Here is a 14,056-nt window from a genome sequence, read left to right as displayed (position 1 = left end):
GCTCTAGAGCTACAATCTTTTCTCCTGACCAAAAGCTTATTAGATTTCTGAAACCTGTGTGAAGTCTCGCCAGGATGCGGGCTGAATGAGAAACACCTTTGGGAGATATTTAGGAATTTCCCATTTTGGCGTTTGCTGTGTACACGGGCCTCAGGGCTAGAATTCAGGTAATGTCCACACAATGAGAACTGTCTTGGCAACGAACGTCACACACAGACCCACAAGTGCTTAAATACAGATTTATTGCAAACCAACACCGGAGACAGGGTGATTTCGCAGGCGTGCACCCCACTTCCTTGGACCTCAGCTGACGGAGCTCAGGGGCCAAACTGCTGCTGCCGGGTCTGAAGAGAGAAAGCAGGCAGAGTGCACAGGCTCCAGAGCCCAGGCCGGCGGCGAGGGGCAGAGGTCTCCCCCAAGACGGCAAGGGCGACCGAGCACTCCCTCCCCTGAAGCCCGGCACTCCCAGATGCCTGCGAGCTGCTGTTACAGCGGGCGGGTGGGGAGAAACGCAACACTGAAAATCAAATCGGGCAAAAGGAAGAAAACTGACCACCGAGTCCACAGCTCCCAAAGTCTCCCAAATAGCTGAGGTGCAGGCACCACACCCCACCTGGTCACGGCAGAAGACCCCACGGGGGTGGCGGAGGGGAGGAGGAGACAGAGGCGTGTTGAGAATGGTTCTCTCACAGACACGTGCCAGTGAGGCCTTTCACTACGTGGGACAGGTGTGCAAATCCTGAGGGCGCTGCAGAGGGGCCTCCAGCAGCTCCATGAGCAGCCTCGGTGACAAGTGCAAACAGCAGGGCCCTGTGGCCCTGTGCCCCCGTGGCGGCGCTTCCCCCAGCCACCTGGTGTCCACACCTCCTGTGATGGCATCAGAGCAAGCAAACGCTTCCCGGGGACCCAGGGATGTGTCTACAGGGCGCTGTGAGCCAGAAACCTGCCCCCACAGACTGTGATGAAGCAGCTCCCACCTCTGCAGTTGAAGGGGGAAGTCTCCAGAAAGAACGCCCCCCGGACAGGGCTCCTTCCTCCCCCAGCCCAGAGGACAGAGCTCACGAGGTGCAGAGACCTGCAAGGTAACCGCCCAGAAGGGCAGCCCCACAGTCCTGGCGAAGGGCACAGGCTCTGGGTCCTGGGAGAGCGGTGGGAGCAGAGCCACGCGCTCTGTGCGGTGCAGTCTGGCCTCAGCCAGGAAAGGACCAAGGGCTGCACCGAGCAGCTGACACACCACGGGGCCTCCTGAGGGTGCCTGGCCCAGCTCACTTAGACAAGAACCGGATCCCCCGAGAGAAAAGTGCTAGGCTAGGTGGGAGCAGAGCAGCCCGGTCAGGAGAGGGACAGAGCCTGCCGTGCCTGCACCTGAGGCCACAAGACACTTTCTTCCAGCATCCAGATCCGGCGGCAGGACCCCAGTTTCCGCAGCTCCTCAACGAGGCTGAGGCAGGCGGTGAACGCGTACAGGCAGGCGGGCAAGACCACACGTGAACACACCCAGCAAGAGGGCAAGGCTGCGCTCTCCCCAGACTGGCCAGAAGCCCGGCCCTCAGGCCGCACAACCCTGCCCGCGCTTCAACAGGCGAGCAGCACCCACGCCCGCCCCAAGCGTGAGAACAGCAAGCAGAGAGCACGAGAGCAGCAAGCGGAGGGAGGGAGTGGCGAACGGGCCAGGTGGGGCACCCACCGCCGGGACAGCCCCTGCTCTCTAACACCCGCCCTGCAGCCACGCAGCCCCGCCCTGCTCTAGAACAGTCTGGAGATGCAGGGCCAGCATGGAGGCTGGGTTCACCCTTGAAAAGAAGGATGGCAAGGGTGAACCAGACAAGCGAGTCCCCGGCAGGAGGGAGCCGAGGGCCGCGGCTGAGGCCCCACCTCCCCGCCGGCGAGGGCTTCCTTTCCTTCGGTCATTAAAACTGCACAGCCCCCGGGGAGATGTTGAACATGGCCGGGTCGAATCGCTGGCCTCGGAAGGGAGAGCCTTCAGCATCCCACCCCTTCTTCAGCATCTCATGGACTTTCTACAAACAGAAAATAGAGAGGTTAACTGTAGTCACCAGGCCCGCACGTCCTAGAGCAGGACTCTGCTCTGCTTCCTCCAGAAGAGGACCTGCCCAGGGTGACAGCAGACCCTCCGCAAGACTGTGCTCCCCACATGCAGATTCCACCCCCATCTTGTCCCCAGCGAAGCACTGGCCATCTTCCTGGCTCAGATGCTGTCCCTTCTCACCAGAAATACCTGTCCAAACTCCAAATGGCCTCAGGGCTACAGCCCACAGGGCTGACTGAGGTGCAAAGAGGGGTTCTCTGCTCCCCTTTCCCAGGGAGAAGGCTGGTGGCCTCAAGGCCTGCACCCTCAGATAGTCTGGGAATGACCCAGGCTGTGACTCAGAGAGACCTCAGGAAGTCTGGCTGTGGACCCACCAGTCACCGACCCCTGCAGCCCCTGCGGGGCAGAGGTCAAAGCTGCTGGATCACGTATCCCAGCACACAGGCAGCCTGGACCATCCAGCCTTCAGGGGCAGCAGCAGGCCAAGCACTGTGGCCTGGGCCAGGGCACTGCAGGAGGCTGCGCCCATGAGGGAGGTCCCTCGCGGTGCTGTAGGCCCTCCTTCCCCGCGGGTCCCCAGGTCTGCCCTCTGTGCTTCCCTGTGAATGCATCAGGCTGGGAACATCTCCCCTTCCTTCTGACCAGGAGAAACAAAGAGACTCACTGCCACGGGGCCAGAAAGCCCTGCCCACCTCTGGCCTCTAGGCTAACAGACTGAGCTGAGGGGAAAATTCCTGGTATCTGGCGAGGCTGCAGGACTCTCCTCCTGACAGGGGCCTTCTCTTCCCTGTTATTAAACCTACGTGGCGCAGCAGCAAACACATCAAAGATGGGCAGTACGTCTCAGGGATTCATCCATATTACTCCCAACTCGGCACAGATGACACACGCCAGGGACCCTGGGAAGAGCACTGGAGGAGTGGGCAGCGCTGCCCGCAGGCCGCCCCCCGGGGAGAAGGGACCGGAGAGGCCGGCCCCGCCCACCAGCCTGACTCCGGTGCCTCCCGGCAGCCCTGCTGGGCCAGGCCTCCTCCTCCGTCCCATCCTTCTTCCTCTAGCTCTTGCCCACCTACCCCTCTGAAGCCCCCCTCCGACGCCCCCTCCTTCTCGGTCTCTCAACTCACTCTGTGCCCCTCATCTGAGCACCTCGTCTCCCGAGTGAGCCCTGACCCACCTGACGTCCCCGTGCACCGGCCTCGTCACGGGCGGTCTGACGGGCCCTCACGCTCCAGCTCCACGGGTCCTCAGCCCGCTGCCCACGCTGGTCCTGCCCCAGGTCCCTCACGGCCACCACCTGCTTTCTTAAGCCGCCCCTCCTCCCCGTAGCCCCCATCTGAAGCCACCAGCCAGTCCTGCTGACTCTCCAGCCGCGATTTCCTTCTTCTCCGGGGGACGCTGTCCTCCGAGGACTACAGAGACTGCCCGTGGCTTCAGCACCGCCAAGTCCAGCTCCCTCACCGCCCGGCCACGCCGGCTCCGCTGGCTCCTCACGCCTCCAAAGCTCTTCTCTCGGTCCAGATCCTGCTGCCCGCGCTGCGCTTCCCTCAAGGCCCCGTGTGCTGAGGACAGTCCGCGTGGAAGCCGGGAGGTTCCCGAACGTCTGCTAAGCCCAGAGCAGTCCCAGACAGCAGTGCTGGTGCTCCCACCTCTACGACCATGGCCCTGAGGTGCCAGTCCTCTACTGTCTCCAGCGAGGGGCGGCGAGCTGGAGGCCCCTGCCTGTCCAGGAGCAGGTCAGCTGGGCGAGGGGTCACCCCCGAGCGCTGCCGCCTGCACCACCAGCCACGGGCTCCTGTGTGTCTGCTGAAGGTCTCCGCGGGGCGCTGCACTCAGCCAGGCACTCACGTCCCTTCACGGTCAGCACGCTGCCTGGCACACGGCAAGCCCTTCCAGAATCCCTTTCGACTCAAACCACAGAGGTCTTTCCATCAGACTGCAGGGTCTTCAAGGCTCTTCTTCAGATCCTTCTTGATCGGCCGGCCCCATCCCTGAGCTCATCAACAGGGACTTGGCTTCCTACTTGGGTCTCACAGCCAGGTGCCTGCCCGCTTCGGGGCAGCGACACCCACACTTTCTTCGATGGCTGCACAAGGTCCCCTCCCGTCGGGCCAGTGTTCAGAGTGCTCTTTCATCTGGTGGCCACAGGCAAATGCAGCACAACTGGATAAAACTGCCGCCTAAACGTGCACAGAGGTGGGCTGCACTCCGCGTCCTGTGCCCTGCGAGCTCAGTGATTACAGCCAGGGGCCAGTTTCCGTAGACAAGACCAGCAGATGCCCATGATCCAATGGTCAACCGTAGTCCCGGCCTCTAGCCCCAAAAGCCCAGGTGGGTCAGGGAGCCAGACCAAGAGGCGATTCAGAGACTCGGGGAGGGGTGACAGACAAGCCTGGAACCTGCTCAGGGTTCAAACCCCAGCCCTGCTGCCAGACCAGCTGTGGGACCTTGAACATGGGCTGTGACCTCTAAACCTCGACCCCCCTCTCAGGGGTGCTGCAACGGGGACCATGACCCAGCCAACCCGACCCAACCTGCGTGCAGTAAGCACTCACTAAGCGCTCCCCTCCATGGCTCCTTGGCCCTCGAAGGAGCAAGGTGGGCCGTTTGCATGCAAGGTCCGAATGAGACGGGCAGGAAGGACCACAGGCACGCGGGCAGTGGGCGGGGGCGCTCGACGGCCCCAGGCCTAGAACACTCACAGGAGCCACAAAGTGAGGCCCCTGGGAGACAAAACAGGACGCCTGAGAATCTGAATGGCACTGGGGGTGGGGTGGAGGGCGGGCTTCGTGTCTGACACATGAGCAGCCTTGGAGATGGGCCGTGGTGCCATGGCTCAAACTCCCGGTGCTGTTCACGTGGGACACTGGGAGCTAAAACTAACCTGAGAAAAGCAACCCTCTCTTCTGCACAGAGCCACTCTTGGGAGTACTAAAGCAGAAGGAAGACGGTGCACGTCTAACTAACCCTCCTCTCTGCCACCGCAGGTTCAGGCACGAGCCTCCTCTCCAGTCACTAACTCCCTCCCGTCCCTCCACAGCCGCCGGCCACGCACACTTCTCACGCTTCTGACGTTCGAAAGTGACTTGGAAGGACTTTCTTCCCATTGGCCCTTTGTGGTCAAACCCGCACCGGCCCCGAGGCAGGGCTGGGCCTGACTGCCCCTCCGGTGCTGAGGGTCCTGGAGGGGCTGAGGGGAGGGAGCTGTCTGCACGGCCCCAGCGTGCCAGCTAGCAACACGCGATACCACCGGGGCCCCGAGGACGACACCTCTCGGCTCTGCACCCGGGCGCCCCGTCCCAGGCAGTGAGCAGCAGCACGCCCCGTCCTCCCCGCGCCGGCCCCGGAAGGCCCGTACCAGCTCGTGGCTCTGCGGCTTGCCCTGCAGCTTCTGGCGGTAGTCGAAGGTGAGCCTGTCCAGGACAGCGTGCTCCTCCTCGTCCACTGTGGCCATGGAGCGCTCCTTGTTGATCTCGTCGATGTCGATTTGCTCCTCCCCCTCCAGGATGGCGCTCCACCAGTACTCGCCCACCTTGTTCAGGCTCACCTGGCACACGAGGGCAGAGACACAGTCAGTGTCGGGCAGGTGGCACTGGGGACCCAGCGGGGGGGTCCGGACCCCAGGCTCTGAGTGTTCCACTCTCCACCGCTATGCCTGGGCGGTGCCTGTGGTCCTTGTCCCCCAGGTCCTCTCAGAAGACACTGACCCCCGAAGGCATCAGCACCCGCACCGCTCAGCCACCAGAACCCCAGCCCGCTCTGACCAGAGGGGGGCATTTCCAAGCACTCCGAGCTGGCCCATCCACCGGTACCCAGACCCCATCACGGTCTCCCGAGCTGCCGAGGGAAGCTTGAGCCCGAACAGGAGCTTCTGTCAACATCCACCTGCCCGGGCCCCGCTAGCTCATCCCCCTCCCTCCTGCTGGCCTTTCCCGCCTCCAAGTGCAGCACCCAGTCTCCTACCTGCTGGGGGGACCTGGAACCTGGGGGACCAAGCACTCAGCCTGACAATGACTACCCCCCAGCCAGACGCCCAGGCGCCTTGTCTCACTCTCTTCCCTGGCCAGGCAGCTGCAAGAGGGGCTCCCCAGCCCTGCGACCGCTGCACGTGACTCATCTCCCACTCAGCCTCATGGTGCAGCCCAGTGAGGGACGGGGGGAGTCGGGGGGACACAAGAACTCAGAGACGGGGACTGCAGAATAGCAGGGCTTTGCCTGAAGCTGATGCCAAGTACATGCATCCCAGGGACCACACAGGGAGGGCCCAGGCCACCCCCCTCCCTGTGGTCACTGGCCGGCTCATCGGGAAACTCTTTACTGACTGGCCAAGAACTGACAGGAGGACTGCCCACGCTCCCTCACTCTGTCCACTCTCAGACGGGATGTAACCCCCACTCATGCCCAGAGGGGCAGGGAGGTGCCACAGAGATGACGGAGCCAGCAGTGAGAGCAGCCCTTCCTCACGGGAGCACCATGAGGAGAGGCTGACTGGCCAGTGGGCAATCCTGACAAAGTGGACCGGGAGCTGGCCCACAGGCGACATCTGTGAAGACACTGCATGCCCACAGGTCCTAAGAAGTCGGCCCCATGGCTCACGGGCTGCAGGGAGCGGTGCTGCCAGCTCCAGCCCTGCTGCCCGAGTCCACGGAGAGCCCCTGCGGAGCCCGGGTCCAACAGGGTCACAGCAGAGCTAAGTCCCGGCCCTGAGAGCAGCTGAGGCGTGGGCAGTGATGAGGGCGGGTCACACAGTGGAGACAACCTCCAGGAAACCACAGGCACAGCATGAATGTCAGCATCTCAGCACATTACAAAAGCAAGTCCCCCCATTTCTGACCATCCTGGGTGGACGCGGGCGTGAAGATGGCAGGGGTGAGATGGCAGGGGTTCTGAGCACCCTCTGCCCACCTGATCAGATGAATGACCTCTATCCAGCCAATGCCACTGTTTACATTCAGGGTGAAGCTTCTGTTTCCAGATGCTCTGTCTAGCCAGCTTCTGGCCAACTGTACTCTCCTGTTTGCACACGCGGACCTGACCTGGCCCTCAGAGCCCCCAGTGCCGAGCGCTGAGCCCCGTCTTTACAGAGCTGCAGATCACTGCGCCAGTGCAACAGAAACCTTCCAAGGGGGAAATACATTCTCTTCTTACCATTACAGGAGAGACTTCTGAGGAAGTCGGCCCTCTGTATCCACAGGTTCTGCATCCACTGAAGTCAACCAACTCCAGATCAAAAACATTTGGGGAAAAAAAAATTTCCAGAAAGTTCCAAAAAGACTTGAACTTGTCTCACTTCAGCAACTGTTTACATAGTATTTACATTGTATTAGGTATATGATGTGAAGTAAACAGGAGGATATGCGCAGGTTACATGCAAACACTACACCATTTATATAAGGGACTAGAGCACCCTCGGACGTTGTATCCTTCGGGGGGTGGGGCGGGGTGGGGGGGGCTGGGTTCTGGAACCAATCCCCTGAGGATACTGAGAGACGACTGTAAATCTCCAGAGACAACAGACCCTTTAGACTTATTTTACTTGTATCTTCGTTAGTCGTCATCATGGCCGAGATCTCTCTAACATGTATCGTTAGTACTCACAACCTCTGTAAAATACCCACTATTACCTCTACCTAGAAGTCAGCACCTCACCTGGATCACCCAGTGCTACAGGCAGAACAGAGCCATGCTCGGGCCAACAGCCCGTGACAGCGCTGTGGGGTCAGCCCAATCCCCACCCGGGGGCTCTGCTGCTGTCCCTGCGCATACGAACCACACACGGGGTGTCCCAGCCAGGTCCACACACACATCCAGGCCCGACACAGCTCGGGGGCACAACGGGACTGACCCTGAAAACAGGGAGCCTGGTGGGCCTCGCTGCCCTGGCCTCTTGTGTCCACAGAACAAGTCTGCACGGGCACTCTGCAGACCCAATAAACGTCAAGATGAGCCCAGCACCCCAGTAAAAATAATGTAAGGTGAAATTCACGTTAACATAAAATTAGCCATTTCAAGGTGAACAGTTCAATGCATTGAGCGCGTTCACAGGAGTCTGAGCTATCACCACCTCTATCTAGTTCCAGAACACTCATCACCGCAGGAGAGCTCGTGCCCGTGAGCAGGCACTCCCCACTCTGTCCCTCCCCCAGCCCTGGCAACAAATCATTTATTTGCCTGCTCTGGACATTTCCCAAAAACGGACCCACAGGCTATGTGTCCTGTGCCTGGCTTCTTTCACTCAGCACAATATCCTCACGGTCCATTCACATGCTAGTGGGTCAGAACTTCATTCCTGTTTCAGGTGGAATAATACAGAGTGCAGAATCAAGAGGACATGCGTGAAATGTTCTTGGAACTTGGAGCTCAAGGATTCAGGTCTAAGAGTAACATCTCTGATAAAACAGTCTGATGGTTTAACATTTGGTTTTGATTTTTTAACATTTTGCTATTTTTTTTCTTAAATCAGGTTTGTGGAGGTGTAAGCTGGCCCACAGTAAAATTCACTCTTCTGAGGGAGCATCCTATGAGCTTCGACAAATGCAGCCACGTAGCCACCACTGCTATCAAGCCACACCCCAAAGCTCGCAGTCCCCTTTCGACGGCGACCCCCTCAGCCCGACACTTGCTTTGCCATTTCGTTGGTCTGTGTCTGTTGGTCTGCTCTTCTCGGGGCGCAGTGGCCTGGTGTTCAGCCATGCTACGCGCGCCTGGGGGTCACCCCCGACACAGGCCGACGCACCTGTGGGTGGACAGTGGGGTGTTTCCAGGGTTCAGCGGCCACCTACCAGGCTGCCTGCAGGGCTTTGTGGTCTCCTTTCCCCTTTGTAGGTACCCAGCAGTGGGGTTGCTAGGTCCCATGGTAAGTGCACGTGTAACTTTATAAAAACTGTCAAACTGCTTTCCAAACCGCCTGCACAGTTTGGCCTTCCCATCCGCAGTGCAGGGGAGCTCCAGGAGCTCCACACTGTCACCAGCCCCTGCTCCTGTCGATTCTTTCCAGGAGCCAATCAAATAAGTGTGAAGTGACATGTTGCCGTGGTTTTAGTTGGTATTGCCTTAATGACTAACGACGTTGAGCATCTTTCCATGGGCTTATTTGCCATCTCGTTTCTTAAAACATTTTATTTAGAGTAATTTCAAACTTACAAGTTACTAGAATTCTTCAAGTACAAAGAATACCTTTTCCTAGAGTCACCCACTGTTAACATGCTACGCCTTTTCTTTATCACGTGTATGTGTGTCTGCACATACGCTCTCACTCTATGTGTGTAAGTTTATAATATGGGGTAAATTACACAGTATTTTTTCAGAATCATCTTGGCCCTTTACCCCTAATACTTCGGTGAGTGTCTCCTTCCTGAAGGTATGGAAGTTCTTTACTATAGTAACTTCAGCTCACCTTCCCTCCTGCACAGGATCCAGTCCAGGGTCCTGACTACATCCTAGTGGGCCTGTCCCCTTTCATCTGGAACATTCCACCGCCTTTGTCTTTTGTTGTTAAGGACCATCCTTCGTTTGGGGTTTGTTTGGTCCTTCCTCCGGATTAAGCTCAGGGATGTGCCCCCGCAGAACCTGCACAGGTGATACTGCAGCCCTCCTGGGATGTCCCCCCTGCAGGCACAGATGTCACGTGGCCGCATTCCCGGGGTTCCTCCCTGACTCCATCTGCCCCACAATATGGCAGGGACACGACACTTTCAGCCCCAACAGGTGCTGTGCAGGGGCCAGCAGGGGCCTTCTCCTCCACGACGGAGCCACTTACCCCTCTGTCGTCAGCACCGGCTCCTGGACACGTAGCATCTCAACGGCTCACTCATTCCCATCCCTGATCCCGCAGCGCTCAGTGCCCCATCTCGGCTGGTCACGGGTGGCTGCTGTGACCTGGTAACACACCCTCGTTCCTTGGCTTTCCTCCAGGCTCCTTTTAGCAATCGGTCCCAGACCCAGAATCAGTTTCTCAGGGGAACCCCCAGAGTGCTGGTTGAACAGTTTTCCCAAAACGTCCTCAGAGAAACTTCCAACTCCACGTGGCTCAGCTCACCTCAGCACCGCAATCGGCATGATGATGATGACTCACCCACACTCATCTCCCTCCCCTCCTCTGTCACACAACGCTGCTTCTATTCAGAGAGGGAGGCAGTGCGCCCGGCAGGGAGGACGGCCCCTCGCAGCTGCCCGTACGTGGGATCGAGCTTGGGCCAAGGAGATGCACGTGAAAGCTGTGGGACGGTGCTTCAGAGGGGCGCCTTGAAACCAGGACAGAGGACAGGGAGAGGCAGCGGGGGCCCGCTCAGCTCCAGGAGCTTCTGCGGGGAGGACGCGGCCCCGGCCAGACCGCTGGCCTCTCAGGGCTCTGCCAGAGGCGGCACTGCGGTTGGCAACCTCCTGGTTTTAATGTCGTCAGCAAGCGCTTCAAGCTTAAACATTAAAGCACTGCAGGGCCAGACAGAGCCCGGCCGTGGTGGGCTGTGGCTGCGAGGCAGGTGACCACGCAGTGCCAAGCTGCGTCTCCACTCTCCTCCCCCGCGGGACGAGCGGACGCACGCTCTGTCCACCAGGAGCGTGGTCTTCCGGTTCTGCTGACACGTCCCTTCTATTCACGGGCAACTTCTCCAGAACGTGTGGACTCAGGCTACCTGCTTCTCAACACCCGGTGGAGATCCAGGGGCTGGTGATGATGCCAAAAATGTGACCACCTTGAGAAACACGATGGGTCCTGGGAGACATGAGCACTGAAGGCCAAGAACTCGCATTTCAGTCCCTGGACTAATTTCCAGGCTTTGGGCTCTTGCCAAAATACTAACGTAATTTAACCTGTATTTTAAGCTGAACGATGGCCCCTCAGAGCCAGGCAGGGGGCCGGTGGCCACCAGCGACAAAACCAAAGTGGTGAACCACTGCACAGAGAAACACACATCCCCACTCAAAAACAGCCCAGTGCCAGGGCACACAGGGATCTGCTGATGTCACAGAAATCCGACGTCCTTCTTGGAGGAGCCCACGGCAATGGCCAAGGACTACACTCAGCCTGTAACTCTACTTCTGAGAACTGTAATCTAAATATATAATCTAAATACGGGGGACACAGCTTATATAAAAACACTCACAGGTTCAAGCACCAGACACACCCAGTAGCGCGAGCTTTAAGGCAAGCCGACGAAGGTCTGTGAACACTCTGCAGCTACTGCACCAGCTTTAAATGACTCGATTGTGCATCGTGTCAGCGTGTGGACGGGCGTCACCTCACGAATGGCTACTAACGCCAAGACCGCAGAGCCTCAAGGGCTCGAGGCCATGGCCTGCAGGTGCCCACGGCAGGGCCATTAGCCCCACCTGCAGGGAGAAACCAGGACAGCGAGCCGAGGCGGCTTCTGGGACAGAACAAGGCATGGGGGGAGGCCCTGATTTCACGTCTCGGGAACCAAGAAAGGAGCTTGCCTCAGAATCAAGAAGCCTCGTTTAACATTCTCGAGTGTGGGAGGGAGGGAGGCAAGAGCTGTCATCCGGGTTTAGCTGCCACCCCTGCCTGCTCTGAAAGCCTGCCCGGGCGTGTCTGATGTGGATCCGGCTCAGGCAAGGAGGGAGTGGTGGCTGGGAATCAAGGGGCATGTCTGCATCGGCCTGCTTGGGAGGTCAGGACTCGGACCACGGACTCTGGTAAGGTGACAGGCACCCCTGGAGTGACCCCTCCTGTCCCAAGTGGCCCCCACAGAGATCATGCCACATAAGGCCTGTGCTAGTGTCCTGGGGCAGCCGTAACACAGCGCCACACACTGCGGGCTTCAAACAAGACACTTACTCTCTCCGTCTGGAGGCTGGAAGGCCAACATCAAGGTGTCGCAGGGCTGCAGCCCCTCCAGAGCTTCCAGGGGACCTTGCCTTGTCTTCACTTCACTCTGTGTCTGTCTCTTTTCCTCTTGTAAGGACACTTGCCACTGGATTTAGGGCCCACCTGGATAATCCAGGATGATCTCATCATCGCAAGATCCTTAACCTTATCACATCTGCAAAGACCCCGTCTCCAAATAAGGACCTATTTGCAGGTTCTGGGATCTGGCGAGGACATCTGGGGGCCCTTTTCGGCCCACTCAGTCTTTAGGAGGTGGGCCCTTGACTATTTTCCTTAATCGCCCCAGTGCCCAGCACAGGGTCTGGCACTTAGTGATAAGCAACCAACAAATGTCTGGGGATCGACCAACCAAGGCTTTGAGCCTCACTTTAAGATCGAGGAACGGAGGTCCAGTGAGGCTAAAGGCGGCCAGTGAGTGGGGCTGAGGCACAAAGCAGGCCTGGCCACCTGGGCAGCCACGCTCTGCCCCTCCAGAGGCTCGAGGGAATGGCACTTGTTCTGGTCAGCAAAGGCACCAGGGTGTTCACACATCAAAGCCATGTGCTTACTGAGCTACAATATCATCTCAGATACGTGGTCCTCAATGTTACCAGTAAATAAATAATTACACTGAGAACACACCAAACCTTCAGCTCCATAAGCAGCAATGTCTCCATTAAGACACTGGCATTGGCTGTACCCGAGGACCGTGGTCAGGAGGAAGGCGGAGACAGGCAGGATCCCCGCATCTCGTGAGAAGGTGCACGCCAGGTGTGCAGGGGGCCGGGCTGGCAGGGAAGCTCCGGAAGAGGATGTGAGGCTCTAAATTAAGTCCTCTTCTTTTTCTACAAGTGGTGGAGCAGCATTAGAAATGTGATGCCATCCACGGATGACGAAAGCCACTCTAAGGACCCTCGGGAAAGAACCAGCCTAGCACCTGCAATTCTGAGAGAGGTTTCTACGTGGACCTCGCAGGGTTAAGCAGGAGCAGAACAGCCAGAAGCCACGCTCACGGGCAGTGACAGGTGCACCTCAGCCCGCAGCCGGTTCTGCTTCTTTGTAACTCCTCGAGCAGCAGGTGCTTGGCAAGAGCAAACTGGAAAACTAAAAGGCAGCCAGGGCACAAGCCTCCCCCTGGACCAGAGGAGAGCCTGGGGCGACCACAGGGCCTGGGCGCATGACCGGACGCTGAGGCCGTCTCATCAAGGTCAGCAGAGAAGGCGACGCCCCAGCCTCCCTGCTGGCCCGGGGCTGCTGGTCACAAGCTACGCTGCGCTGCTGCCAGCTCTCCTCCCCGCGCCTACTCGCTCCTGGGCGCCTATCAGCTGAAAGGTAGAGAAGGAGGGAAACGGGAGGCTTCTGGGCCTGGGGTCTGGCTCCACCCTGAGCAAGCTCTTCACCCTCTCTGAGCGTCCGCATCCTGATTTGTATAACAGGCTTGCAGAGATGAAACTGCATCACCAGGCACCTCACAGAGCCAGGGCCTAAGTGTACCCAGTAGATGGAGGCCATAATTACAAGGACTTAATGCCCTGGCCACGAGCCATGTCCGTATTCAGACGCAAGTTGTACAAAACACGCAAAAAAGGTGACACGGCTCTGGAACAGGCATGAAGAAGTCAGCATCACCTCTGGCAACGAAAATCCCAAGAGTGAGCTACCTGGTTAGCAGAAGCCACGTCAAGTACAGGGAATCCTCGGTACCCTGATTACAACCCCGACAGACCAGTGGGTAAACAGTGGCTGTGGACCTTCAGGGTCCAGCGATGAGGTCAGTCTTTCCGTCCCAGGCGGGGACTCGAAGACAACAGGGCTGAAGACAACAGAAGCGCCCCTCAGAGGGAGCAAAGCACAACCGGCTGTCTGCCAGGACGAGCTCTACGTGCACAGCTCTGGGCGGTCCATCAACCCCACACAGGAGGAGTGAGGCCCGGCATCCGTGGACAACGGGGCACCCAGGATCACAGGTCCACGCTCCCTGTGACCACCTGGGCCATCACAGCGGCACCGGGAGAGGGTGGGCTGCCTGCCGCGGGCTCCCGCTGGCCGCCTGCGTGACCTAGGGAGGCGGGGGGATAATGAGACCCTGGCTTCCTACTTCCCACAATCGTAGGAGGTGCAAATGAGACCATGCCCATGAAGGTATTCTGCAAATGGAACTGGTGGTTAAGAGCATGGGCCGT

At 58.8% G+C, this 14,056-nt stretch overlaps 1 protein-coding gene across 3 annotated transcripts in view; it reads right to left on the bottom strand.

Moving 5' to 3' along the window:
• Positions 1 to 225: 225 nt before the first annotated feature.
• Positions 226 to 14,056, bottom strand: part of NUDCD3 (NudC domain containing 3) — a 74,068-nt gene continuing 60,237 nt past the window's right edge. The window contains exons 5-7 of one of the 3 annotated variants that reach the window (XM_082399884.1): positions 5,406 to 5,594; positions 1,876 to 2,021; positions 226 to 344 (exon numbers count right to left, since the gene is read on the bottom strand). In XM_082399884.1, the coding sequence (XP_082256010.1) occupies positions 1,911 to 2,021; positions 5,406 to 5,594 (300 nt within the window). In that variant the 3' untranslated portion in view covers positions 226 to 344; positions 1,876 to 1,910. Of the gene's footprint in view, positions 2,022 to 5,405; positions 5,595 to 14,056 lie in introns of all 3 variants that reach the window. The other 2 variants (XM_082399885.1, XM_082399883.1) reach the window with 2 other exon arrangements.

This window comes from Balaenoptera borealis (assembly GCF_965194805.1).
Source record: "Balaenoptera borealis genome assembly, chromosome: 7".
Lineage (NCBI taxonomy): Eukaryota > Metazoa > Chordata > Mammalia > Artiodactyla > Balaenopteridae > Balaenoptera > Balaenoptera borealis.
Note: the sequence above shows the minus strand (reverse complement) of the source record. Positions and strands in the feature narration are given on the sequence as shown.